The sequence below is a fragment of the Lethenteron reissneri genome, chromosome 47 (assembly GCF_015708825.2).
Source record: "Lethenteron reissneri isolate LAM-NWPU_2019-01 chromosome 47, ASM1570882v1, whole genome shotgun sequence".
In the NCBI taxonomy this organism is placed as follows: Eukaryota; Metazoa; Chordata; class Hyperoartia; order Petromyzontiformes; family Petromyzontidae; genus Lethenteron; species Lethenteron reissneri.
Window position 1 is genome coordinate 7,123,138 of NC_083825.1, and position 27,885 is coordinate 7,151,022.

The window sequence follows — 27,885 nt, forward strand, 5'->3', positions numbered from 1 at the left end:
ACGTCGCCTCAATTCTAGATTTGAAGCTTTCGTGACTGCAAGGATTCATACTCTTAGTTTTTTTCGGTAAAGTCACGTAGGTAAAAAATAAAATTAAAAACTTCTTGTCTCGTTGTTTGTTAAAAACTCTAATGTCTGTTAGAGTGTTTAACAGACGAGACAAGAAGTTATTAATTTAAATTTTATTTTTTTACCTACGTGACTTTACCGAAAAAACCTAAGAGTACAACGTCGCCTTCTTCTGGCAGAGCGATGCCCACTCACAGGCCGGTGCTGAATTTGCCTTGTGTGTCACCAGGACAGCGCCACGAAATACACTAACATGGCTAGTGCGGTATCAACATTAAGCAGCGATGATGATGTCACTTACATCTGTCTTTCTCTCCCACACCGCCGCAGTTACCGTGAGCGTGCACAGGTGCTCTCCCACATCCACCGCGACTACCCGGAGCACCCGGTGAACCGCACCGTCTACTGGGTGGAGTACGTGATCCGGCACGGTGGGGCCCCGCACCTGCGCGCGCGCCTCTACGCGTTCTCGACGCCCACCTACTGGCTGCTGGACGTCGCGCTGCTGTTTGCCGTCGCCCTCTACGCCTGCTACCGTCTCGGCTCGTGGGCCCTCTCCGTTTGCCGGCGGCGGCGGCAGCGGGCACAGCGTTCGCACGCGGCGCCTGGACAAAGCGCGGCCAACGGGGCGCGTCACACCAACGGCGTCGCCTACACCAACGGAGTCCCGGCCAACGGGGTCTGTGGGTCGGCCTCCTCCTCCTCCTCCTCGTCGCGGTGCAAGAAGGCGGACTAAGGCAGTGGAAGGCCCGCCGGGCGGGGCTTTGCGTCCCGGCAAAGGGCTTAATTTCTTCCCACTCTTGTTGTCGAGCAGGCGGCGCATGGCTATACGCAGTGTAGCCACGGCCGTGGCGAGAGGTGTTACTGGATGTTGTCGTGCCGGCCGCGGAAATATTTTCCAGGTCACCGATGGACTTGGACGGACCCGGCTGAAATGAAGCCCTGGGGCTGTGCGAGCCCTCTGTCACCAGAGTCGGAACGATGTGGTAAATGAAATTGAAGGGCGGGTGTCGGAACGAACGTCGTTCGCTCTGGACTGACCGAGGGTTGTGGAGACCGAGCAGTGAATTAAAGTTAGGTTATCGGAGCGTGATGGGCATTAAGTTGGCTTTTTTTTTAACTAGGCAGACTTCAATTCAGAATGAGCGCACTTGAAATGTTGGTGGCAATTTCATTCTTCCACCGCAGGCCCTCTTCCACCCAGCAGTAGTCATGAGCACGCAACGATACCACTTTTTGTGGGGTAAATTATAGGTAACTATTATCATCTACAACTCCTCCTGCCAGCGAGTGCGAAAGCATTTCTCCAGTAATAATAATGTCGTATTCTTCGTATTGTAAGACGCACACCCAACTCTTGTTTTTAATATTCGGGTGAAATGCACGCATCTTATAACCTAGAGCAGGGGTGGCGAACCTTTTTTTCTTACAAGGGCCATTTGGATATTCATAACATCATTTGCTGGTCACACAAAATTATCAACTTAGCCTGTTATATTTGGTCAAACATTTAATTAATTCACCCCTAATGCGATGGCTGAAACTGCTTCTCTTTGGTGAGGCGTGTGATGTTAGCCGGTATTGATGATGTTGCTACTCGCAACTGCTTTTCCAGGTTTGCTCCGAGATTTATTGAATTTCGAGTCCCGCCTGCGGTTGCCTTGGCAGGGCCAGAGCAAATGATTTTGCGGGCCTCATACGGCCCGCGGGTCGGACGTTCCCCACCCCTGATCTAGAAGATACGGTTTGAATGCCCTTTAATGAACGAGGAAAGTCTTGCTCAGTCTCTTTTTCAGCTGGGTCCTACTTTAGGATGTTTGGCCAATTTCATCATTCAGCGTTTAGCATTCATTTGACTTTGTTGTGTGGAATCACTCAAGGCACCCGGCAGGGACAGATGAGCAATTTGTATTATAAATTTACATAATTATTTGAATTGGTTTTTTTTAAACGTGTCACATTCGGGTGCATGTACTGCTCGAATGCAACATTTCCAAGAGACGTGGTGTGGAAAACGAACTTCTATTTCAGATTCTTACCACAATACTTTACAAAAATATCACCTATGCAAACCGTGTAAAGTTCGTCATCAAAGACTGATCAACTGACAGTATTAACATCAAAACCATGTGACATCTAAACGTGACGCCTTACAGTGTTGGTTCGATCGCCTTTCACACCTTGTTTACTGCATGGTGATAGTATACACCTGTGATCCAGTGACTTGGGGGGGTTGCTGGAACAAGCATAGATCATTAAGTGTGTGTGTGCCAGTCACCCACCTCCTAGGAGAATGAGGTGGTGCCTGTAGGAGGAGCACATCAAGTATGTTTTGACAGGATGAGGTTTGTAGAGAGGAGGGTTTTTTTATATGTTGACTCACTAATTAGTCATTATACACGATGGGTGGAAAAAACCCGATTTTTTCCAGCGGCAGGCATCGGTTTTTTTAGAACCAGTTAAACCGGATTTCTCCCAATTTCAGATCGGGTTTAATATAAAAGACAATTAAACCCGATTGTCAAAAACCCGACTGTGCCACCCTTGTTATACACGGCATTTCTTAGGGTATTGCAGGTTCTTCCCGTCACCTGATGAAGCATGTGAATTGTACTGAAAAACATTTAACATTTTAAACTTTGGTGTGATATTGATTTTTAAACAATTACTGTATATCGTGATTCAACTATGTATTTTGAACTTCTTTCGCACCGCACGTAGCCAACCGTGCTAATTGGAAGGTGTGGTCGAAAGGACAACGAATTAATTACTTAATTATAGCTGTCAATGTAACGTTCCCAAAATTGGTGTACGGATGTGACATGCATTCTATTGCACGCCGACTTGATCTAGGAATGTAACGATTCACTACCCACTCCAGTCCTGGGAATTTGACGATTCGGGGTATCTCTTCAGCAATCTATTCTCTCTCTTTTTCAACATCGTGGTGAATGTCGCAGCCGTCCGTGGCTGCAGGAGCCGCGTCAACTCGTGTTGTGATCGTATACGCGTCGACAGCCAAGGGGCCGTCCTTAAATGACGTCACGCACCTGGGGGGGGGGGGGGGTCAGACATTTGTGACGGTGTGTGACGAGGGGGGGGTGGTTTGAGAAATGTGACGTCACATCAAAATGCGCAACTTTAAACAAATATAGACAACACGTTCTACCTAATTAAATAGACTTTTTAATAAATGTTTTCTCCTACAACATCAGAGTGCAGCGCCACATTAAATACGCACTACAATGACATAAGTTTAAAGCTATTTGAATCATGTTTTATTTTTTTTTTGGGGGGGGGGAAGGGGGCAGAGTATTGACATCATATTTGAGGGGGGGGGTGTCTGACTTTTTGTGACGAGGGGGGGGAGGGTAAAAAATCGTCCAAAATCGCGTGACGTCATTTATGGACGGCCCCCAACGATTCGTGCTGTCGCCTAGGTTTTGCGCCCTCCTGCTGTACGGCACTCCGATGCATTCGCCGGTTGTGCGACCGCGCGTTGTTCAGCACGAACCCACGACGCTTCGCCCCACGTGCTGAGAGAAGCTCCCAAACGCATCTCGAGGGCTAGAACAACACGGATTACTCGCGAGAGTGATTCGATACAGGTGCGTGTTTTAAGCATCGGTGTAAATCGATGCTTCGTGTGATGCCTCCAGCTGTAACTCCAAATGGCTCTCGACCACTGTGAATGTTCCCAAGTGTTATGGCCCCCCCCCCTTGGATTATCGTCGCTCCGTCATGAATGCCGGATGTGCCTGCCGCACACGTCGGCATGATATGGAGTCGCCCGTCTCCCATGCAACTCTCTCGCTCGAATACTGTGCGTTTGAATCATGGGTGGAAAAAACCCGATTTTTACAGCAGCAGGCATCGGGTTTTTTTTAATAGAACCAATTAAACCGAATTTCTCCCAATCTCAGATTATCTGGTTTAATATAAAAGACAATTAACTGTGCCACCCTTGGTTTGAATGCACAAAAAGCAATGATCGTTTTAGCCACACTCCTGAATTTCTTGAGTATTGCATGGGTCGGTTATAAAGCACAGTGTGGAATTATCTCGTGGGTTTTTTGTACTTGTATCGCACATTGTAGACCTGCATACCGAATGCATTTATCACTGGAAACGCCACCGAACCTGTACTGCAGCATTGGTGAACTGGGGCAGTTTCCCAGAATGGGGGGCGGGGGGGGCGAGGTGGTGGGTGGGGCAGTAAAAGGGGAAATTTTCCCCAAGCCTCACAACAAACCTGGATGATTTCCTCCGTTCGTGAAGACAAATCCTCTGTCAGTCTGCAACAAAAAAAACCCGATTTACAATCATCGCAAGTTAAATATCACTTTGCCACCGCCGTCACTGTCCATTTAACAATAAGCAACGCTTTGTAACTGGAACGTGAAATAGAGAGGTCCGCTTTTAGGACGAGGGTGGAAAACCCTCATCCTCAACTGAACTCGCTAAATACGACAAATACACGCGGACACTTGCAAGAGGCCCTCGCAGCTACAGACGGGGACTGCACACGTAAAACTACCAAATTTAAATTGCCAGGTCGAACGATATTTCAATCTCCCCCTCCACCACCCTCTCTCTAATACCCGCTTTAGGGTGGTGTCTAAGACGGTTGCAGTGGATGGATAAGTGTTTGCTAGCAGTTCTGCAGTGGTACGCCTGATTTAGACACTAGCCATATGAAATGAAACGTCAGGCTCTATATTACAGTGATACCCAGATTTACCGTTAATGTCGTTTCGCAAATACGTTGTCTTTGTATTAATAGCACTACCTGATTTGAACCCACACTCACGTCGCTGACAGAATCATCCGTCCTGTGTCTTGCCCGTCGCCTCCCAGCCATCGCCTCCACCACCCCACTACTATCCTGTAAGTCGCTTCTTTGATTGATGTTTCGATATTCGTTGTCGCACCTTTCAGGAACGCATCCCCGATGTTAACCGGGGTTGCTACTCTATCTGCAGGCCATACACATCTCCCCCTTGGTCTATGGTAACCATCCTCGAGTTTAATAAGTGTTTGTTATTCATGTCAGTTGATAGCACAAAGCAAACACCACAAGAGAATTTAACTCCCAGAGCGTTGTCTCGCGTTGATGCAAATGTTTTAAGGTCATGTTAGAATTTGTTTCAGGTGTGTGGTGGGGGTTTCTATTTAGTGATAGCTGTGTTTAAAACAATAAAGTATATATGTTTTTTAAAAATGTATTTAAGAAATGTAAAGCAAACAACGTTTCAATCTGATGCTATTTTAAAGTGATTGTAAAATGTTCCAATATTGGCTAGATGTGTTCACATTTTTTATCCTCTTTTACCAATTGAATACAACAAAAGCGCTCGCTCTCTCACCGTGAAGATGACGATCAGGTTAAAAATGCCACATTTTATCTTTTGAGTTTTTTCCACTTTTTCCTTAATTCCTCAAACATACTTTGCTTTTAAAGTGTGCAATGATGGCTGACAAACTATTTCGGTCGGTCGGTAAAACCTAACCATGCCTGAGTACACATTTACGAAGACACATTTCTGGTTTTTAGCTGTGGCCTGTTGTAAATGTGGTGTTATGTGTCAGCTCCATATCGCTGTGGCGAGAAGGCGCTGTTGTTACAATACAGTACATACATTTTGAGGGTAAGAACTCAAGCAGAATGGACGATAGACAAATTCAAGTCAAATCTATGTTGTTCATCTTGGTTGAGCGTTTAACATTTGTTGACGTTTTTGTTTTGCATTGACTGTGTTGTGCCCCCCCACCCCTTAAACAAGGTCACAGTGCAGGGCTTTTATCAGCTCGTGCCACTGGCACTGCAAAGCCTACACCTGTGAAACCATGCCACGGAGTCTTTAAATGTCCCCACTACTCTACAGGGTGGTCCAGGTGTCTTGTTATTTTATTCTCTAAAGCGCCATTGCTGTATGACCAATGGGTGTGGAAACAAAGAAATGAATGAGTGAAGGGGAAAAAAAGTTAGGGGCCAATTAATTTTGGGGGGGGGGGGGGGGGGGTCACAAGACATCTGGATCACGCTGTATAGCAATGCATCGGTGATTTCCGAGTGGTGTACGAATCGAAGCATTGCGCTTTGTCATTGAAGAGGACTGCGTTTCACCAGTTGAGGCCTCATTTCATGTTTAAATGTAAAGACATTTTTTTCCAGTCCAAAATATTGCATCCATGAACCCAGATGAAATGTTTTACATATTGGTATTACCTGAAATGGCAAAGTTTGAGTTATACCGATACCTTTAAATTGCCACTAAAGTAAATTGCGTGAATCTTATTTAATAAGCACGTAATCACATAATCGTCTTTGTTGTGAGCCCTGTACGGAAATTGGTACCGCCACACATTTTGTCGCCACTTGTGGCACAGAATCCTTCTCGGCCTCACCGCGGACGTTGAAGGCAGATGCTGCTGTGCTGTTTTTACAAAAAGTGCTTTTGCAAATTGTACAAAATGTGACTCGAAATAAATAAAGTCGGATACGGAATGTCAAAGACGGTGCTTTGTTGGAATCGCGCAGTAATTTACTTTGGATAGTCCACGGGAAAAGAAATACATTAAAAGAGTGAGACCATATTACCAGCAGTGAGGGTTGGGGATTGTGGTTTGTGGTTTTTTCTGTATTAAGTGGGGGAGCGGTAGTGTAGCGGTTAGCGTGCTGCGCTACAAACCCGGCAACCCGAGTTCGATTTCTGTTCGGGGCCACCAACACCAGGTGACGATTATCTGAACCGGTCCTGGGCTTCCCCTAGGTCGACTCGGCCTCAAATGAGTACCTGGTGCGATGTGTAAACATTGCCACTGGGGAGACAAAGGCGGCCGGGCGTGGTGCTGGCCACCCACCCCCTCGTGCCGACCTTCAAAGGCGCTCGCTAACAGCACTTGCCCCACAGTCTGAGGCTACACGGGGGATCTTTGTAACACATTCCTGCGGAGGGAGCTGGGAGAAACGTTGGGTTGCTCGGTCAATGGCCAGGGTCAACGACGGCGTGGTGTATTCCGCAAATATTCCCGACTGTGAGGGCGGGCACAAGCCGGCGTGAGTAGGTTAAACGTTGAGTTTTATAAGGGCACCACGGGGTGACCAGCCCCTCCCCACCCAGCCCTCCCCACCCACCCAGCCCCACCCCTCCCATTTTTGGATGCACGACGGACGGACGGACACAAGAATCCCCTGTGGGCTGGTGGAACAAGGAGGTTCCTACCAGTATAAAGGGAAGAAGGGTTGTGGAGAGTAGCAGGGGGGAGGAAATGCGTTCCTGGACGTATATCGACACGACGCAAATCAAGACGATTGACAGGGTAGATGGAAGCGAGGGCTGATTCGACGGATACAAGAATGGACGGATGCTGTCGGCGACGTCCGTGTGGGTTGAGGCAACGGCAAGCGGGTCGTGGCATTGATAAGGTGACGATGTATTTGCGAATCAACGTTAAAAGCGTGCTACGTGCATGGACGCATACTGTGTTGGTCATCAGACGGCTGTGAAAAGCCACCTGTGATTTCGAATGGATTCCGTCTTCTTTTGGGGGTGAATTCAAATTAATTTGTAAATAAATAAATAAAAACGTTCATCATTGCCCGAGGACAGGGGCGCCCAAATTAACAAGAAGAGCCATTTGTTTCGAATTCCGTAAACCAAGACTCAATATTTTTCGAGCCGCAATGAACCCGAGCACGAGACGGCGCTCCTGATTAAATAGCGTCACGGAGGGGCTCTTTGGAGAGCCGCAAGCGGCTGCACTGCAGCAGTAAACTGGCGTGTCAGGCGATGATCTTCCTGCAATGCTCCCTTTGTAGCTTGTCAGACACAGCTCCGCTGTTGCGTCATTGCTTGCTGACAGCACCGGCACGGTGACCTGGTCGTCTCGTGCACCGCATCAAGGCGCGGCCTCCGCATGTTGGCAGTGTCCGACCCATCTACGCGTGTCACCTACCGGTGTCGATCTTGATTTTGAAGCTTTCGTGACTGCAGCAATCCATACTCGCTGGTTCTTTTCGGTAAAGTCACGTGGGTAGAAAAAAAACAATAATCAAAAGAACACGACGTTTCTGTCGCAACACAAGCGTCCGTCAACGACTTGTCGGTTCGTGTTCACGGCTTGCCTCTCACACGCAACCAGTTCTGCAGCCGTAGACGCTCCCAGTTTATTCGCACGGGCAACACATTCCTGCGGAGGGAGCTGGTAGGAACGTTGGGTTGCTCGGTCAATGGCCAGGGTCAACGGCGGCGTGGTGTATTCCGCAAATATGCCCGACTGTGAGGGCGGGCACAAGCCGGCGTGAGTAGGTTAAACGTTGAGTTATATAAGGGCACCACGGGGTGACCAGCCCCTCCCCACCCAGCCCCACCCCTCCCCTCCCTCCCCACCCAGCCCCTCCCCACCCTCCCCTCCCAGCCCCACCCTCCGCACCCAGCCCCTCCCCACCCTCCCCACCCAGCCCCTCCCTCCACGACGGACGGACGGACACAATAATCCCCTGTGGGCTGGTGTAACCAGGAGGTTCCTACCAGTAAAAGGGTTTATTCTAGATTTGAAGCTTTCGTGACTGCAAGGATTCATACTCTTAGGTTTTTCGGTAAAGTCACGTAAATCTAGCTGACGGTCCCACCTGATGACGGAGACTTGTGTTGCCTCCGAAACGTCATTTATTATTTTATTTCTATTATTATTTCAATTATTACTTTATCATTTATTTTTTACCTACGTGACTTTACCGAAAAACCTAAGAGTATAAAAAAGGTTTATATTTTGACCCAAGTCGCCACGTGTGTGCGCGTGCGCTTTGGTAAGAATTACAAAGTGTGGACTTTCGTGTTGAGATCTTTGAAACGTTCTCAAATCGTGCGCACGTCATGAGTTTTGATTGGGGCTCGCTTAATATTTTAGACAGTTTGAAGGTTGGCTTTGTGTGTTTTGTTAAACTTTAAACAATAGGAAATCTAGTTGGGTTTGTTTCTAGAGAAAGAAAAAAAGTCGACGCAGGAGATTTATTTCTATTGTTAAGAAGATTAGACGTCACGTGCATGCAAAAAGATGTGTTTTATTTTAAAGTTTCACTATTTTAAGCACAGTTGAAGAGCACTAAGACACGTTTTATTGTGAAGAGGGAGATTATTACGTGGTCCGAATAGGGTATGCTTTAATAAGCACACCAGTATCCAAAATTAGAGGTCAATTAAAGCCATTTAAATACTTTGTTCAGTTATAATCTACGCAATGGTATAGAAACACATTAAAGTACGTTCACAATGCACACTGTCGCACTGGTGTTTAATTTAATAATTGTAATGGCTTTGGATTGTTTCAGTTTAATCTGGCTACTCAAGAATTTGTAAACAACAGCGATATCACATAATCATACATCTACATAATATTAAATGTCATATCATAACCATCAAGTGAATACAGTACCTGCACACTGCATCATTGTGCGTGTACGAGGTACGTGGGCGCATATCTAGCGCGATTGTGTGTTTGTATGTATGTGTGTGTGAGTGGGGAGCGGTGGTGCAGCGGTTAGCGCGCTGCGCTATGAACCCGGCGACACGAGTTCGATTCCCGCTCACGGCCAACACCAGTGACGATTATCTGAACCGGTCCCGGGCCTCCCCTAGGTCGACTCAGCCTCAAATGAGTACCTGGTGCGGTGTGTAAATATTGTCACTAGGGAGACAAAGGCGGTCGGGGGTGGTGCTGGCCACCCACCCCCTCGTGTACCGTTCCGGCCTTCATAGGTGCTCGCTAACAGCACTTGCCCCAACAGTCTGTTAAAGGCTATACGGGGGTTCTTTGTTCTTTTTTTTTGTGGTCGGGTGTGTCATTGTGTGGTTGGGTGTTTGCGTTTGCTGCCGATCCGGTGAAACGGGATCTGTTGATCCCTTGAAGCGTCTCGTCTCTCAGCGCTCGGCTGCAGTGGCTCTCACAGTTCCTTTGGCCGAGGACGAGCAGCTGAACTTGTCGCAGTCACGTGTGCATAATGGATGAACTCAATTCTCACTCTCCACGTCAATGCCTCCTACTCCTCGCAGCAACAGACCAACCCGCAGGACTTTCCTAACATTACAACTCAAGACATGCATCGACAAGATTGTCGCCAAATAAATAACAGGCGAAAACTGAATCGGCCAATGAACTTTCATTCAAAAAAAGGTTAAGGGTTAATTGCGAGTTTTTCTTGTGCACAACTGCCAACGCAGCATCGCCAAGTACTTTGTGTTTTATCAACATCAGCCAAATGCTAAGGGCTTGCGCTTCTAGGGTGCTTAAAATCCTCGACAACTAAAATCGCATTACATCACATATCATCCTAACCACGTTAATGCCCTGCTGTAGTCGAGCTGAGGAGATGCCGAGTGGCAGCAGTCCTTGTGTGACACGAGGTGAACTCGGCACCTTCCTGAAAATTGTCATCTGTCTGCCAGCATGGGGGCAATATTGCCATGTCTTTTCCCAATTGATTAACTTGTGAATGTGAGTACTTTATAATTTTTGTACCAAAGCCAACATCGATGATAAAATGTCTCCGCTGAAATGAGCATGAAGGCCGAGCTCATATTCATTGGTGGTCCTCAGTCGCAAAAATTCCACGTTACCTATGGCAACAGCTCGTTTGATATACATGAATACACGTATCATTCATGCAGGGCCACTTGCATACATAATGCTTACCATTTACCACCTGTCCTCGTTTTCCCAGTCAACCTCTTTATGATGTAATTGTCCTTGGAAATGTGTAAGTCTTCCATTCCAAGTTATTGTTAGTTGTGCAGTAATAGCCCACTCAAGACCATGCATTTCCATGGTTGTTCTCTCCTCTCTAGTATTGTGAAACACATTCCTGCGGAGGGAGCTGGTAGGAACGTTGGGTTGCTCGGTCAATGGCCGGGGTCAATGGCGTCGTGGTGTATTCCGCAAATATGCCCGACTGTGAGGGCGGGCACAAGCCGGCGTGAGTAGGTTAAACGTTTAGTTTTATAAGGGCACCACGGGGTGACCAGCTCTTCCCTACCCAGCCCCTCACCACCCTCCCCACCCAGCCTCTCCCCACCCTCCCCACCCAGCCCCTCACCTCCCCACCCAGCCCCTCCCTGCACGACGGACGGACACAATAATCCCTTGTGGGCTGGTGTAACCTGGCGGTTCCGACCAGTAATATTCTTCTCCCCATTATATGTTCCAGTTTTTTGTACCACGAAGTGGGAACCCTAATGCATACGTGGCATGCACATTCCTAGCATAGCAGGTTTAAGCAGTTCATTGTGCAGCTGTCTAAGCAAGACGTGTGTGCATGCACTCCGAGCTTTTTCGTGTTCAATGAAAGAGGATCCTTGCCCCGACTCTCTGCCTGTGTGCGAGTGTAATCAAGAAATCCGCCCCCCCCCGGCAACACAAAAAACCCCGCCAGTCAGCCCTGGTAACCCGAGCTCTGGGAAGGCATTGCAAGTTTAAATCGAACAAGCAGCATGCGTGTGATATGCCCGTGCATAATTCATGTCATCTGTTGCGATGGAAGTTGCAATTTCAGCCCTGAGATATAGAGAAGCTTACGAAAAACACACCTTGAGTGATGGTGTCCCTTTAACTTATAGCGACGTTTATGGGATACGGAGGAACTAAACAATTGTAGGCTCATGACCATTTATACCAGAGGCCATTAATGCCACCACTGGATGCTGTCGTCTTGTGACGTCATGGTTGGCACACTGGACTAAAGGGCCGTCCATAAATGACGTCACGCACCTGGGGGGGGGGGGGTCAGATATTTGTGACGATGTGTGACGAGGAGGGGGTGGGGAGAAATGTGACGTCACATCAAAATGCGCAACTTTAAATAAATATAGACAACACGTTCTACTTAATTAAATAGACGTTTTAATAAATGTTTTCTCCTACAACATCAGAGTGCAGCGCCACATTCAATACGCACTACAATGACAATAGTTTAAAGCGATTTGAAGCATGTTTTATTTTCAATTATGTAAATATGGTTTGGGGGGGGGGGGGCAGAGCTTTGTGACGTCATATTTGAGGGGGGGGGGTCTGACTTTTTGTGACGTCGTGTGACGAGGGGGGGGGGGGGCAAAATCGTCCAAAATCGCGTGACGTCATTATAGGGTTACATTAATCCTCCCATCCTCCCCTTGCTTCTATTTTCCTATAGAGAACGGAATGGGCGGGGCAAAGATGCTCTATTCTTAGGTTTTTTCGGTAAAGTCACGCAGGTAAAAAATTAAAATTAATAAAAGTAAAATAAAATAATAAATATTTATTAATAAATAATTAATACCTACGTGACTTTACCGAAAACAACCTAAGAATATGAATGAATACTTGCAGTCACGAAAGCTTCAAATCTAGAATCAGAGATGCTCTATCCACTGCTGACCTAGACTCTTGTGCCCCGCCCACTACGTTCTGACACTTGGGGACCACGTCCACTTTTAAACCTTTACAGGCATTTGCATATTTACATTTGAAGATTTCGTGACTGCAAGGATTCATACTCTTAGGTTTTTTCGGTAAAGTCACGTAGGTAAAAATAAATAAATACAATTAATAATACTAATAAAATTATATAAGTAATAGAAATAAAATAATAACTCTAGTATTTATATTATGTTTTATTATTGATTTATTTTACCCTACGTGGCTTTACCGAAAAAAACATAAGAGTGGTCATTTGCATATTAGAGGCCAGCCCCCTTTTCACTCCGCCTGATGACGATCGAAACGTAATATGATAATTGGTTTTTTACCCTTTTATCTGGCAACAAAACTGACACTTTTTTTTACAAGGAGTCATGCCTGTGCATAGACCACAATACCTGCAGTCATAATGCAAACAAAAAACACAACTCTGATAATGTATGCACTGTCCTTGAAGTTGATTGGTCCACACCCGAGACAGCTTTCCTTAGAGCAGCGGTCGGGAACCTATGGCTCGCGAGCCATATATGGCTCTTCCGGTGACGGCATATGGCTCCCAGACAATTTAGAGTTGAAAAAAAAAAATGAAAATCAGTTTGGAACTGATTTAAAAATACTTGTGATATTGCTTAATAACACCGTGTCATTTACAAGTAAACAGAAATTAGTTTTGAAGATAAAATGTATCGGGTCACGGGTCCCGTGACCAGAATTCGCATTAAAAGTAAGACATATTTAATTTATTATACGTTAAAAATACTATATGGCTCTCAATGAAATATATTTAGAAATATTTGGCTTTTATGGCTCTCCCAGTCAAAAAGGTTCCCGACCCCTGCCTTAGAGCCTAGTCTCACATGGTGTTGGACCAGATGACGCCAAAAGGCGCACAACTCAAGGACAATGCACCATCAGAGTATGAGAGCTCTCCAACCCAGCTTAAATATACGCTCCAAGCTTGGTGGGGTTTCATTCTTCACCTGAGGACGGTTGCTTGCGTTGTGGCCGAAACGTCGTGAGAATTATTTTATTATGTTTTATTTTTATTATTTTATTACTTCCCTTCTACGTGACTTTACCGAAAGAACCAAGAAGATCGAAACGTAGTTTTATGTTTATTTTATTTTTTATTAATTTGAACCTATCTAAGTGACTTTACCGAAAGACCCAAGGAATATTACGTAGCTATACCATTTCATCACTGATCTTTATGGCAATTCATTGTTAAAAGTTGTCCCCAAATGTAACATTTTAAGCCGTGACATTAATATGCGCCAGGGATTATGGTTGGTTTTACGACATTTGTGCCATCTTCACATTTACGACAGTGCCGTCGATGCCGAGGTGCCGTAAATAAGAGTTTCATGGGGCCATGTGCCATTGTTTTTTGTGTCATTGTTGTGCAGTGCTGGAGTTAATGTTATTTATGATTTTTTCTGTTTGTTACTGCTGCTGTTTACTTTGAGGTTTCTTTTTCGTATTCGGAAGTTCACGAGTGAATTGGAATTGCTCGTTAAGAGTGTGGATTTTGAATCAATAAAAAACTAAATTTTGCTTGTTTAATGTGACTTTACCGAAAGAACCAAAGAATAATTGTTTAATGCTCTAAGCCACTCTTACAAACGATACTTATCCACGTTTCTTGAGTTATCATCTCGTTAAACAATATAAACGCGACAATACCATTTTAGTCAACCCGTGTTTAACAATTGTTTTGGCTTTTTATTGAACAATTACATCAATTTTACTTTGTTACTTTATTTAATCCAACTTCTGTACTGCTTTTTTCAATTACATTAACTATTGATCTTTAACAATTTCCCTTTTAAACATTCAGCGTAAATAACAGTTGTCTGCATATAATCATTATCCTCTGGGCAATGCGATTTATTTGGTAATCCTTAAAGTCTCGATAGCAGAGACGACTAAATTAACCTCCAACCACTGAGTTCACCATCAATGGCATCATTGGTCGAGGGATTTCTTGGGTGGACGAAACCCTCAAAGCAAATGAACGGCGTCTACTGGGACAGCTGTGAAAAATAACTTTAGAGCTCATCGGATTCCTCCAGCATAAATATTCTGACTCTTAACGAACAATCGATGATGAGATTAAACGCTTCGTAAGCCCTGTGTTGGAACGGGTACAGTAAATTACAAATGTAGCAAGCAATATTAAAAATACAATAAATTAAATAAACTCAGAAAATACTAACACGGTTAAAACAAACTTCCGTATATCGTCAGAAATTACTGCTAAAATAGCTCAGTTCTTAGAAACGCAATACATTAAGGCGAGATTTGGAACTAAATAAAATATACTTTGCGTTAACTTCAACGAAACACAAATGACCGAACTTATGATCAGAAGGTGTATATCACATTGTGTACATGCGGTAAATGTTACATTTGCCAAACATGTTGCAAATTTATGTACACGACTTAAAGTAGAGTAAAGAAATGTTTAATACAAACAATTATCTGCGGTGGCATAACACGCGCGTTAGGAAGGAAAATCAAGCGACATTGAGAAAATCCAAAATAACATCAACCGAGCCGACATCTATAAAATGAGTGCGACTTGGAAACGATTAATAAAGAATGATTTTTAATGATGCTATCTTTTGATTGTACTGTATTAAATAACCACCAACTTATTCAATCAACTCCTGTGATTAAAATCTGCATGTTAACGCTGAACGAGAAACAGTGGAATTAACATTCCTTCAATCCTAACACAATACACCTGAACAAAATTCAGGACAGCCTAGTTTCCCCCAAACGTGAAATATATTCATCGGACCTGTCAATCACGACCAATCAACTCGTAATCAACTAATTATTGTGCCGCTGACGTTATTATATCGACCTGACTCAGATCAGGAAGCGGCTTCACTCGAGATCCGAGCTCCTGTAAACAATATCACCATGCTGGAGGTATCCGCCAGCGAAACGTCGTTGCCCGTTTAAATGTCGTGAGATGAGACGACTCCAACAAAACTTGGCGGTGAGACGAAACTTGTAAGCCTCGGCAAGGCAAGGTAAAAACAACGAGCCTACCTTTACCCTACCTTTTACCTTACCACAATACAATCACTCTACCCCTACCTTTTACCCTTTAACAGGTAAGGTAAAAGGTAAAAACGAGCCTACCTTTACCCTACTTTTTACCTTACCACAATACAACCACTATACCCTTACCTTTTTACCCTTTAGCAACGCAAGGTAAAAACAACGAGCCTACCTTTACCCTACCCTTTATCCTCACCCCATGCAAATTACTGCTTACAGGGTAATTACTGGGGTATTACTACACATGAAAAATGTTTATAACAGGTAAATGCTAGCTAGAGTGCTTTATTCATAGGAGAATACTCGAGATGATTCCAATTTTAAATAGAGGCCACGGACTGTGCCACGGAGCTTTTAGCGGTAAACATGTTGTTGCATCGTATATTGAACAATGGTTTTCGCTGCACTGCCCTCTGCTGACAAACTCACCTTGGTAAAAATTTTACCAAAATTATTTGAATACTGTGCTGGATTTTAAACAAACATTTCAACGCAAACTTAATTAATGTGTTCGGACCAAATGAGCCCCACTATGATGGCGTGGACATTGATGCAATATCAGCACTTGAGTCAGGATCGCTAAATATTGTACTGTATTGTCCGAATGCCTGTGTGCAGGAATTGTTTATATAATGTACACCCCTCTGTAAGTATTCACTTTTTTTATAACAAGCATTCTTTCATGCGACTTTGGTCAAAACAACGCTCCACAATATTCTGAAAATGTTTAGTCATTTATTGACAACACTCCGATCGTGAACTTTAGTTGGCACTGAGCTCCCACTCGGCGACATCCTGTCCAATCCCTGAGCTCCGCTTGACCACGCGTTTCTGCCCTCGTCTATCATCATATTCTCACCTCCGATCAGCACGGCTGGCTACGTAGGGTGCGAAAGAAGTTGAACATGCATACATATGGTCACGTCCTATGCAGAGGTTTACACGCAGTATGTTTTTACTGGTAGGAATTTCCTGGTTACACCAGCCCACAGGGGATTATTGTGTCCGTCCGTCCGTCGTGCAGGGAGGGGCTGGGTGGGGAGGAGCTGGGTGGGGAGGGTGGGGAGGGGCAGGGTGGGGAGGGGCTGGGTGGGGAGGGTGGGGAGGGGCAGGGTGGGGAGGGGCTGGGTGGGGAGGGTGGGGCTGGGTGGGGGGTGGGAGGGGTGGGAATGGGTGGGGAGGGGCTGGTCACCCCGTGGTGCCCTTATAATACTCAACGTTTAACCTACTCACGCCGGCTTGTGCCCGCCCTCACAGTCGGGCATATTTGCGGAATACACCACGCCGCCGTTGACCCTGGCCATTGACCGAGCAACCCAACGTTCCTACCAGCTCCCTCCGCAGGATAATGTGTTTTATGAAGTAGATGTGGCGAAGCAGCAATCTGTGGATGTTTTGATGCAGTCAATGGCTCCACCAGTGTCGTCGAGGAATGCCAAAGCCAGGCGGTGCGATGTTTGGGTCTCGAATGATGAGGCGTTTGTATTCTGGGAAGTCCCATGTTGAGCCACTCTGTTCACCAGCGGTCTGTCAGATCTGGGTGAGATTCTAGGATGGCGAGAGCACGATCCCAGAAAGGGGGTCGGGACTTGAGGTTTTGGTTGATGGTTTGTAGGTTGTTGTAGGCAGGAAAACGTGTCAACTCCCTTACAGTTTGGATGTCTCTGCAGATGGTGGCAAAATATTCGCCAGAACAGCGAGCCAGGGGGATTGGTGTCTGTTTAGGTTATGACGCACAATGCGTCAGCTGGAACTAAACTGAACTGGTGGGCTTAAGGCCCCTGTATTTATACTATTTATAATACTGGAAAGTTATAGAATGTTCTAGAAGTTACTCCAAGTTTACTCGGCACTGAATCTATCTGGAATGTTCTGGAAAATAGGTAAATTTCTAAATATCACTGTCCTGGTCACGAAAGCGAAGTTTGTGGGGAATCATAGCCATTTTTCGACTTTTAAGGCATACGCAATTAGGAAATAACACTTACTACCCAGGAACAAAAAATATATTTTGTGTTATTTGCGCATCTTGCGGTTTGGTCTACAAGCTCCCATACCAGGCTGGAGCACAGCAACTGCCACCCAGTAGATCCATGAGAGGGAGGCAGCAATCCGTTTTTTGCAGCGGACGATTCTTGATTTGATCTTTTAACAGATCTGTAACCTATATAAGTAAGAATTAATGCCTCGGATTTCCTGGCTGCTGGCTGGGCTCCTCTCCGCCCCAACAGTGGAACTCTGTTATTCGTGGCTGCGAACCGTTGCCACTGCAACTTGCTGCATAACTGGCTACACGAGATTTTCCGTGCAATGAACATGCATTGAATTGAGACGGCAGAAGAAATTCGCAATACATTACTGTACTTTGATAGCGACACCTGAAGAGGAGGGGGTGGGAGTAACGAATGAAAACTGACGAGGTTAATTTCAAATTGCTAACATTTCAATTTGTGCCGTTGGAATTATTTTGCCAGAATTTTGTTGTCAGAAGAGGGTGACAATTACAGCTGCCTCGTTTTGCGTTGCAGAGCAACGAGTTCACTGCTACCGTAGTTATTAAAACGGTTTCTTATTATTACACGCTTTTTATTAACTCACACTGTCTTGTTGTATGCTCAAATCGTGTAACTCAATTTTAACCCACTTCCCAATGTGGTATCGACTGCAAACTTGGTATACTTATGTGATACTGATGACAATACTATATTATATCATAAAAATACTAATTATATATTTTTAAACATTCTTTTTTATATGTTATGTTTCGGCTTGTGGGTCTAATTGTCCACGTTCAACTGACGTTGGCTGTAAATCACCACGGCCCCCCTTACGTGATGGCAAACTTTGGGGCCACTTCCTGGAGTCGTGGAGTTCTGCTATTACGAGTACAGTACATTTCATTAAAGCGTGTTTTTAAAAAAGTTTTTTTAAAATATTACTTTTATTATTTTAAGGGTAGCATCTTGGCTCTGGGAGGACTGAACCGTGACATTCCCTGAGCAATGTGAATGTCGTCACTTAATGACGGACACTGAACCCCCTTGAGTTATTCAATTTCATGGTTTTTAACCCAGAAATAGTGTCCTGTGTAATAACGCGATCAAGTAATGACACGTACTGAGCCCTTGTGGGGTTTTTTTTCCATCACGTTTTATTTGTTTGCGTACACTGGCTTTAATAACATTCAGTGCCGACGCTCACTGCACAGCATGGTGGGGTGGGGGGGGGTCTTAGTTTTTATACCTAACACCTGATGCGCCTCGTGCAGTCAAACTCATGGCACGTACACGCACACATACACACACATACACACGCGCACACATAAGGTGGTGTGTGCGACTCTTTGCATCATCGCACTCCTGGGAAAATCGGATTCCCGGACACAATTTTCATGCAAACCACCAACCTGCAGCTCAATGAACGAATTGGATGATGTTAATGATCCCCCCCCCAAACCCAAATTAAAATTATCATCGTAATTGCCATCAATGGACTGATATCCTTCCCCCCCCGCCCGACACTTCCTCTGGATGGATCGCGTGACATGGAACTTTATTGACGTTTTCAAGCACTTAATGAGTGAATGCAGGAAGGACATTTAATATTTTACAAAAGAGATCATGACATGCTGAGATAATGTGCACTACAACTACATACTCAATCTGCATACGTTTTTTTTAAGTTTAAGTCTTAGAAGGTACGCTAGTGAAGTCCGTTTCCTTTATGCCCCCTCGCGATAAAATGTCCTTGGGTCTGCGTGTGGTTTATATTTTTTTAAATGAGCAGTGTATGGGAGCAGAAACATTAGGAATCGTACCACGCCACGAAATCCTTTAAAATGTGGTCACACATCAATCCTATAAAATGTTTTACTCAGTGTCTTGACTTGTTTGTGTTATCCGAAGTTTCATTTTTGTTTACTTTGTTTCAAAACCACAAACAGCGTTGTTCACGTCATTAAATTATTCCGTCGAAGCAGTCAGCCACTTGTGGCATATACATGATTAGCACATTTGTTCGCATACATATAATAGTTAATAACAGTTACATCAGTAGTCTTAATATATATTAGTGCCTTTTGAACATTCCATACATTAGTACCTTAGCTTACACACACTACACGAAGGCTACGTCTTGTCATTTCTCCTGCTCTCGCTCTATTCTTTGCTCGAGTGACTGTTGGCATTTTCTGCTGTAATTGTGGCTACCACCTGAGGAACAAAACAAAATTCTGGACAGGTAATCGGCATCATAAAAACTCCACAAAGCATACGGACACAGCTGTCAGTTTTGCGGTTCAAGTTTTTTTGGAGCAATAATTCCACCGTAAGTTTTTTTGTTTTCATCAGCCTCGGGTCATATGTGCAGGTGGATTGAGTAACTGGAATGTGGAGGCAGTGGCTCCATCAGAGCATCCTTTGCCAGACGACAAAATTGTAGTCCATGCAGCACTGATGCATTCATAATGCATTTCCTGCACTATTGACACATGGTCACATAATTCCACTCAATCCCCTGCACGTCACCTGGAGCTGAGAAAGATTTAGGTGGCATCATTTGCTTATCACAAATTAGAGCCGCAAATCGCACAAATAAATTAACAGTAATGCGATTCTTTTTTTTTGTGAAAGCAAGAACCATTTCACAGGAATAAGCTTCATTCCGGGAATGGCCGATTTTTTAAACAAACAAAACAGGATGGTCGGTAGGAAAACTTGGGACAGGTGGCCACCCCTGGCCATGGTCATCCATCGTTCAATCGTGTGAGACCTGGCTATTTTGAGGGTTTCAGCGATTTTAGTAACAGCTCACGCTAGCAATTGGGGCCGCGCGTTTGTCTTTGGTGGCTAGAGTGAATGAATCGCAAGCCTTGCTTGTAACCGCAGCCCACCCGGACGTGTGTCAACTGCGCAAAGAAAATATATAGGCAGAAAAGTAAACGTGATAAGTTATGAGACTGCGTGCATGCACACGTAATAGGGTGTCGATGACAACAACAACAGCAACGTACATCTCGTAGTAAAGTATGTTCGAACGCCGTGGCAGCCAAAAGACTTACGAGACAGATGGGTTGGTAGGCTCGTGTTAGCGGTGCACCATAGGCTGGCCTCACAGTGTTCAGACGTGGGCACACACACAGGGTGACTTCCAAAAACAGTTCTTGGTCAAGAATGGTGGGGCCACGTGATTTCACAATGCGCCCCCCTGGTAGGTAAAGGTGGCGTAGTCAATGTTTAATGTCCCCTTTCTCTGACACGGGCACCCACGCGCACGCGTGTGTAGAGTAGAGTCGGGTTCAGTTGTGCATCGTTTGTCAGTTCTGATTGACTTGGGTAAGAGTCTTATGTAGAGTAATTTTCCATAGAATGGATTAAGGTCAAAGTTGGTTTGCATTGGATCAGGCCTAGGTAAGGCCAGACAAGGATGTGCTGGGTGATGCAGCACACTTTGAGTTTAGGTAAGCTATGGTCTGGTTGAGTTGGATTAGGTCAGTCAGGCCAATATAGGTCAGCTAGGGGTTTTGCAAGGCTGTGCTAGGGTTAGTAGGGTTAGTGTGGACATGAGCACAACGTGGGATCAGGTAGGGTTGAGTTGGGTAATGCGTGGGTTGGATAAGGTGAAGACACATGGTTACACTGGAATTGGTGGGGTAGTATATTGGTAGCATCGGGGAGTTGTTGGCCTTTGTTTTGGAAGTTCATGTTGAGGTTGTGGTGACGGTGGTAGTGGAGTTGAAGGTCAGCGTTGCTCCCTGCGTGCCTCGACCCGGGTGTGGCGATCACATCCCTGTACACAGACATGTCCTTCGTTAAATGTCTGTCCCTGAACGTGTGCATTTAAGCCAAGTTCACAACCAAAGTAATTAAGATGCATGTGACTTGGTTGTACCTGACTGAATTGCTAAGATGTTGGTGGTCTCTGCAACCAGTTGAGCAGTTGCACATCCGGTTTCTCGCAGTAGAGACCAACTCAATCGATTTCCTCGACGTTTTGTAGCAATGCCTTTCTCATTGCGTGCTGGACACTTGCGAAATACAGTTTGTTCTTACAATCCTGAATATGCTGTTCTATTTCCTTGCTGTGCAACTACGAACTCGGATGTAGGCAAAGCAGTTGCAGGCGAATTTTTTTTTTAAGTTTTGCGAATTCGAGGGAGAATTGATTGCATAACTGATTGCTCAGGTGTGGACTTAATAATATATTTTCGTTTCGCAATTGCCCTGGTCAAACTAAGAACACACAGCTCACGTCCGTGCCACTCGTAAATCACCGAAAGGCATCGCACCTCCCTGCGCCCCGTGGGAGCCATCGTGGGATCCACTGCGAGAGCCACCGCTTGCCCCTGCTGGCTCCGAGGGCGACTCCGCAGGCCGATCCTCCACCCGGCTCCATCCCGAGCCAATCCACTCCTCCACTTTGTCCTGCTCACACCAGAGATGGCACAGCTGTTTATTTTAGCTCTTGCACAAAGGACTACGTTTTTTCTATCACTATCTTCCAGGTCACTTGTACAATGAAGCAAGGCACTCAAATAGTAGCCACGTAGAGGGGTATACTGGAGGTGGTGTGCCAGGTGCTGAAATAATTTCCAGGGAACAAACTCGAACCCAGCTGAAATTAAGCCTCGGGTGTATAGCAAGTGAATTTCTACAGATTATCTATAAAGCGGAGTGATTTCCCCTGGTATGCGGCTCTGGTAAATTTAAATCCATTATGGATTTAGCCTGTGATCAGATGACCCTAAAATGTACCTGATTTCGTAACATTTCAGTTTTGTTGCCAGAAAAAAAGGGGAAAAACCCTATTATTATACTTTGGTACTGGCAAAGGCGGTCTAATGATGATATATATCTGCTTATTTTGGTATTTATATGCTCATTTTGAGTTATTTAAAATAATAATTGTCTTAAATTTGTAGAAGCATTGTTGGTGTCATATAAACAGCTCATGTCTGCGAGTTGTGTTGCCAAGTGGCCATTTGCAATGGCAGCGTGCTCCGCTGTCAGAAGGGTCGGGGTGAGGGGGGGGGGTTACCTCATCGCCCTGGCCCGCCCGTGCCTGGTCCACCTCTTCAGGTGACAGTACGCGGTGGATGATTTTGCGTGTCACCTGAAACGACAAGAGAAATCGTTTTTAAAACCACGTTGCCGTGTTTATTGATCTCGCCGTTTTTTTTACAGACTTAAACATTCATCGCAAATTTGAGGTAAAAAAAAAATGTACTTCTTTTACAAGACATCATTAGTACATGCCATGCCATTATAATTAAAAGAAGTTCATCAAACCGCATAATTAGCTGCCATGTGAATGACAGAAGAAGGGAGGTGATGTCATAATGATGATGAACTCATAACATTGATGACATTGTAAGTCTTCTTAGTTCTTTCGGTAAAGTCACGTAGAATGGAAATAATAAAATAATAATAAAACATAATAAAATATAATTCTCATGACGTTTCGGCCACAACGCAAGCAGCCGTCCTCAGGTGGAGAGCAGGTCTGTCGAGTAGACAGAGTCTGAATGACACACTCCAGGTTTGGAGTGACTATTTAAGCTGGGATGGAGGGGGGAAGGGCGCCTTGACAAAAGAATTTGCATATCCAGAGGAACTTAGCATATTTATGGAAAATGCAGATATGCGATTAGTACTACTTGTGAAATGTAAGTATCGTGACGATGCCACTGAAAAGGGCTCATCCAGTGCGACTTGTGAGGCAGACAGAATGGAAAGTAAGAAATGTCCCCGTAGCACCTGACTACCTGAGCATCCCTCATTCTCTAGTCCTGGCAACTCTTACGTGTGAAAATGTGGTAATCGGAGAAGGCTGTGTGAAGTGAAAAAAACCCCAGTAAATTGGGGTTTTAAAAGTACTGGCCCACATCAATAATTTCATTCAACGAGACCTTATTTTTAATTAAGTTATTGATACTTAAGTAAACTTCAATCAGTCCATACACATTCTAATTTCTGGAATGCGCTCTATTACGTTTTAACGCGAATGACTGCACCGTAATGAGTGCAACATCTAACATCACTCGCCACCAAACCTCACTGACTATTTAACCTCTTTCCTGAAGATCACCAGACGGACAAAACATCAAGATCTTCCTTTATGTTCGACTGTAAAAACGAAAACACCTGCTCTTTTTAATTCACCAGTCCTAATTTTAATTTCTCACATTGTAGTAAATTACACCTTCTATATATAAAATTTTTTTTAACCATTCACCCGACCTGCAAGTCCAAAATATCGCGACTACTGCCGGCAGATAAATTCTCAGTCCTCTACGACACTGCGTGAAACTCGAACACGAACGTAATTCCTGCGGCAGATGCGGCTCGCCACGACCACCGGGCCTTACCTTTCTAGTGACGAGGTTTCCGAACTCGTCCGTGTACTGGTCCTCATGCACAGTCTCCCCGCCCACCTGCTGCAGGTCTCCTCCCTGCAACCGCACGCAAGGGTGCTGTTAGCTAGCGCTAGGGTAGGCAGTCACATGGCAATAATACGTCATAAGATCCACGAAAGTTGCACAATATATCCACGATGATTGTGTATTGTCTCTTTTGGAAATACAGTAAAACCTTGGATTGCGAGTAACTTGGTCTGCGAGTGTTTTGCAAGACGAGCAAAAAATTTAAATGAATATTAATTTGATAAAATGAGCGAGGTCTTGCAATACGAGTAGTACGTGTATACGCTTTGTCTGCCGAGCGTCACGTGATCACAACTGATATACGAGTGCTTTGATATACGAGTGCTTTGGATTACAAGCACGTTTCCGGAGCGAATTATGCTCGCAATCCAAGGTTTTACTGTATATGGTAATGTCTTGATTAGCATCGCTTATATTATATTCATTGGTGGGTTTTTTTCTTGCCAAAAACATTAAAAAAACTAAAGCACAATAATTTATGTTCTAGATAAACAGCTAGAACCCGTTTTAAAATTGGTGCTTTGCAAAATGTTCTCTGGAGTAACTGATGGCATGGTGGTGGTTATATGACATCCTAATTTGTGGAGTGCGTGTAATCATTTGTTTGTGTGTACTTGACAGCATGTGCTTCATAAGCATTACAAAATGTAATTCGTAAGGATTAGAAAAAAGCGTATGGTGGGCTTGTTGGGTGAACTGTATGGGGAGGCCTTCATCCAGAAGTAGATCGGCACGTGGCTGCAAAAACGACTTTGAATTTACGAGGAATTGGCAAGTGCCACATTTGCTCATAATTCATCGCAAAGGCAATATTATAGACGACATTTACAGGCTGCTGAAGGGAATCCAGTGAGCATAGGGGCAAGCATGTACACGCACACACAACACCCACACACGGTTTAATGGCAGGTCCTGCAACTTCTGGCTTGGGTTAGCTGCCAGTTGAAGGGTCTCCACTAGAGGCAGCTCTTGAGAGCCCTACTGGAGGGTATTTGTTTTTCTTTACCTGTATTATGACTCTGCGACGAATCACTCGTGTAGTCACCTTCTCCCCCCCTTCATCGTCATCATCATATTCATCATCATCATCACTATCATCACCAACATCCTCTTCATCAACAGCACTGCCCAATTCATCTTTTTCTTTGAAGACCTGTAAGTAGAATTATAACACTATTTAACAAACATTTAAGACGCCACAATTCTCCGTAATAGTAATTCACGTGATCGATCAATTTGCACAGCAATGTAGTATAAACAGAAACACGCTAGTTATAGACTTTCGTTTTACTGTTGTTGGACAACAAAAAATGTAAGGATGTAATATTTCCTAGGCACAGCAAAACATTGCCTATTGGCTGTCTTTAAAAATGTAACTTCTGAATATTTTTTTATAATCTCAAAACCAGTGGCCGATTGCATAAACCACCTTTGTTGTCAAGCCTTTTATCGAATGGTCTCCCCATGCCTTGTGGTCAAGGGGGTTTGTTTCACAATACTTTCCCAAGCTGATCAGTTTAGCTCTGTGTGGGTATCACTTGCCAGTCAGTAGCGGATATCACTCGGCACCGACGTTAGGCCTAGCCAGGAATCAAACTCGGGTCACGGGGTTAATAGCGCATTGCACAAGTCACTGCTCCTGCCACCGCTTCCAAAAACAACTTAAAAGTAACTTTTTGCCCCATAACTTAAATTGATTTATTATAGCCAAAATGATTGTATACAGTCAGCTGTATGTGCTTCAGTTTGAAATTAGACCAGAGTGGCACTTATAGCTCTGAGTTAACCACATTCACTCAAAAGTGCTTGCACGTAATAATTACTTTGGCTCACCTCTTCAGCGCGGTCAGTTTCACTCTTTGCCTTTGCTACGTCCTCTTCCTCCACCACCAGCTCCTCCTCCCTCTCCTCCTCATCTGGCATCATCCTCTCGAATTCAGTTTGCACATCTGACAGTCCCCACCGCGCGAATCCGACCTCGCGCGTGACTTCACGTCGTTCTGTCTCGAGTCGTCCGTTTTCGGTGGCAGTGCTGTGAGAACTTTGCTGCATCAGCTCGTCGCCAGTGGCAGTGACTGTTGCATCATGAGAGCCATCGAGAAGCAGGAATGTCTGTTCCATCTCTGTGCTGGTGGTGGAGCTATGGTGCTTGGTGGTGGTGGTGGTATGCTGCCGCCTCTCCATCCTGCTCTCTGACTTGCTGTGGAAGTAGCGATTTTCCAGGACGAGCCAACCTTCGTCATCGTCCGAGTGTCCACGGCGCTCTTTGTCCAGGCTTGCTGCCTCCTCTCGACCACATTCCTCCTCCCTTCCTGCAGCTGAAAATCCATTGTCGCCATCAGCTGCCTGGGAGCGTTCCTTCGGAGACATGGGCGACTGCACTTCCCTTCCCACATCTGACAACGCTGGCTGTCCACGACCATCCGATTCCACTGATGAATTGACATCGTATGGCGGTGGTGTCTCCTGTCCGTGAGATGACGAGGCATGGCGTTCAACCTCAAGTTCCCCAGCAGCGCCGTCCGGAGTCTCGGTCTTTGCTTGCGAATCGTCACCTTGTGGCGGCAGCAGCTGCTTATCCGGTGACTTCAAAGTGGGGGACGACTTTGGGATTCCCACCAGCGCAACGGCATCTTCCTCAAGCTTCTCCGCGTCCACCGTGGGTGGAGAACGGTGCTGGCGGATGACCTCCTGCGCGAGGATGTCGTCTTCCACGAGCTCTCCTTCATCATCGCCGGCTATTACCACCTCCTCCTCGGGCGTGGATTCGGGTGAGGAGGCAACCTGTAGTGGAGATGCATACGAGTGTGGGGAAGGCAGTCGCTCCGTAGAAGGAGATTCCTCAGAGTGGCCGATGGATGAGAAGTCCGGTGCTTGCTCCGTCGCTTCAGGTTGAGGTTGCATCTCGCGTGTTAGAGAATATTCCGAGTGCAAGGCCAAAGTGTCGACTTCAGGTCGATGCTTGTCAGGTGATGCAACTTCCTCCAGCTGTGGTGACGCAACCTCCTCCAGATGTGGTGACGCAACCTCCTCCAGCTGTGGTGACGCAACTTCCTCCAGCTGTGGTGACGCAACCTCCTCCAGATGTGGTGACGCAACCTCCTCCAGCTGTGGTGACGCAACTTCCTCCAGCTGTGGTGACGCAACTTCCTCCAGCTGTGGTGACGCAACTTCCTCCAGCTGCGGTGACGCAACCTCCTCCAGATGTGGTGACGCAACTTCCTCCAGCTGTGGTGATGCAACTTCCTCCAGCTGTGGTGACGCAACTTCCTCCAGCTGTGGTGACGCAACTTCCTCCAGCTGCGGTGACGCAACCTCCTCCAGCTGTGGTGACGCAACTTCCTCCAGCTGTGGTGACGCAACCTCCTCCAGCTGCGGTGACGCAACCTCCTCCAGCTGTGGTGATGCAACTTCCTCCAGCTGTGGTGATGCAACTTCCTCCAGCTGTGGTGACGCAACTTCCTCCAGCTGTGGTGACGCAACCTCCTCCAGCTGCGGTGACGCAACTTCCTCCAGCTGTGGTGATGCAACTTCCTCCAGCTGTGGTGACGCAACTTCCTCCAGCTGTGGTGACGCAACTTCCTCCAGCTGCGGTGACGCAACCTTCTCCAGCTGTGGTGACGCAACTTCCTCCAGCTGTGGTGATGCAACTTCCTCCAGCTGTGGTGACGCAACTTCCTCCAGCTGTGGTGACGCAACCTCCTCCAGCTGTGGTGACGCAACCTCCTCCAGCTGTGGTGACGCAACCTCCTCCAGCTGTGGTGATGCAACTTCCTCCAGCTGTGGTGACGCAACTTCCTCCAGCTGTGGTGATGCAACTTCCTCCAGCTGTGGTGACGCAACTTCCTCCA

The 27,885-nt window shown here is 45.7% G+C and overlaps 2 protein-coding genes across 2 annotated transcripts in view; one reads left to right on the forward strand and one right to left on the reverse strand.

The window, feature by feature from the left end:
- UGT8 (UDP glycosyltransferase 8) overlaps nucleotides 1-6,584 on the forward strand; it is a 45,251-nt gene extending 38,667 nt beyond the window's left edge. The window contains exon 7 of the mRNA XM_061571081.1: nucleotides 400-6,584. Coding sequence (XP_061427065.1) covers nucleotides 400-805 — 406 coding nt within the window. The 3' untranslated portion in view covers nucleotides 806-6,584. The remainder of the gene's footprint in view (nucleotides 1-399) is intronic.
- A 12,135-nt stretch (nucleotides 6,585-18,719) lies between these two features.
- Nucleotides 18,720-27,885, reverse strand: part of LOC133354331 (ankyrin-2-like) — a 108,642-nt gene continuing 99,476 nt past the window's right edge. Inside the window, 6 exon segments of the mRNA XM_061571080.1 lie at nucleotides 18,720-21,381; nucleotides 21,866-22,016; nucleotides 22,630-22,704; nucleotides 23,960-24,043; nucleotides 25,041-25,187; nucleotides 25,868-27,037. Coding sequence (XP_061427064.1) covers nucleotides 21,374-21,381; nucleotides 21,866-22,016; nucleotides 22,630-22,704; nucleotides 23,960-24,043; nucleotides 25,041-25,187; nucleotides 25,868-27,037 — 1,635 coding nt within the window. The 3' untranslated portion in view covers nucleotides 18,720-21,373.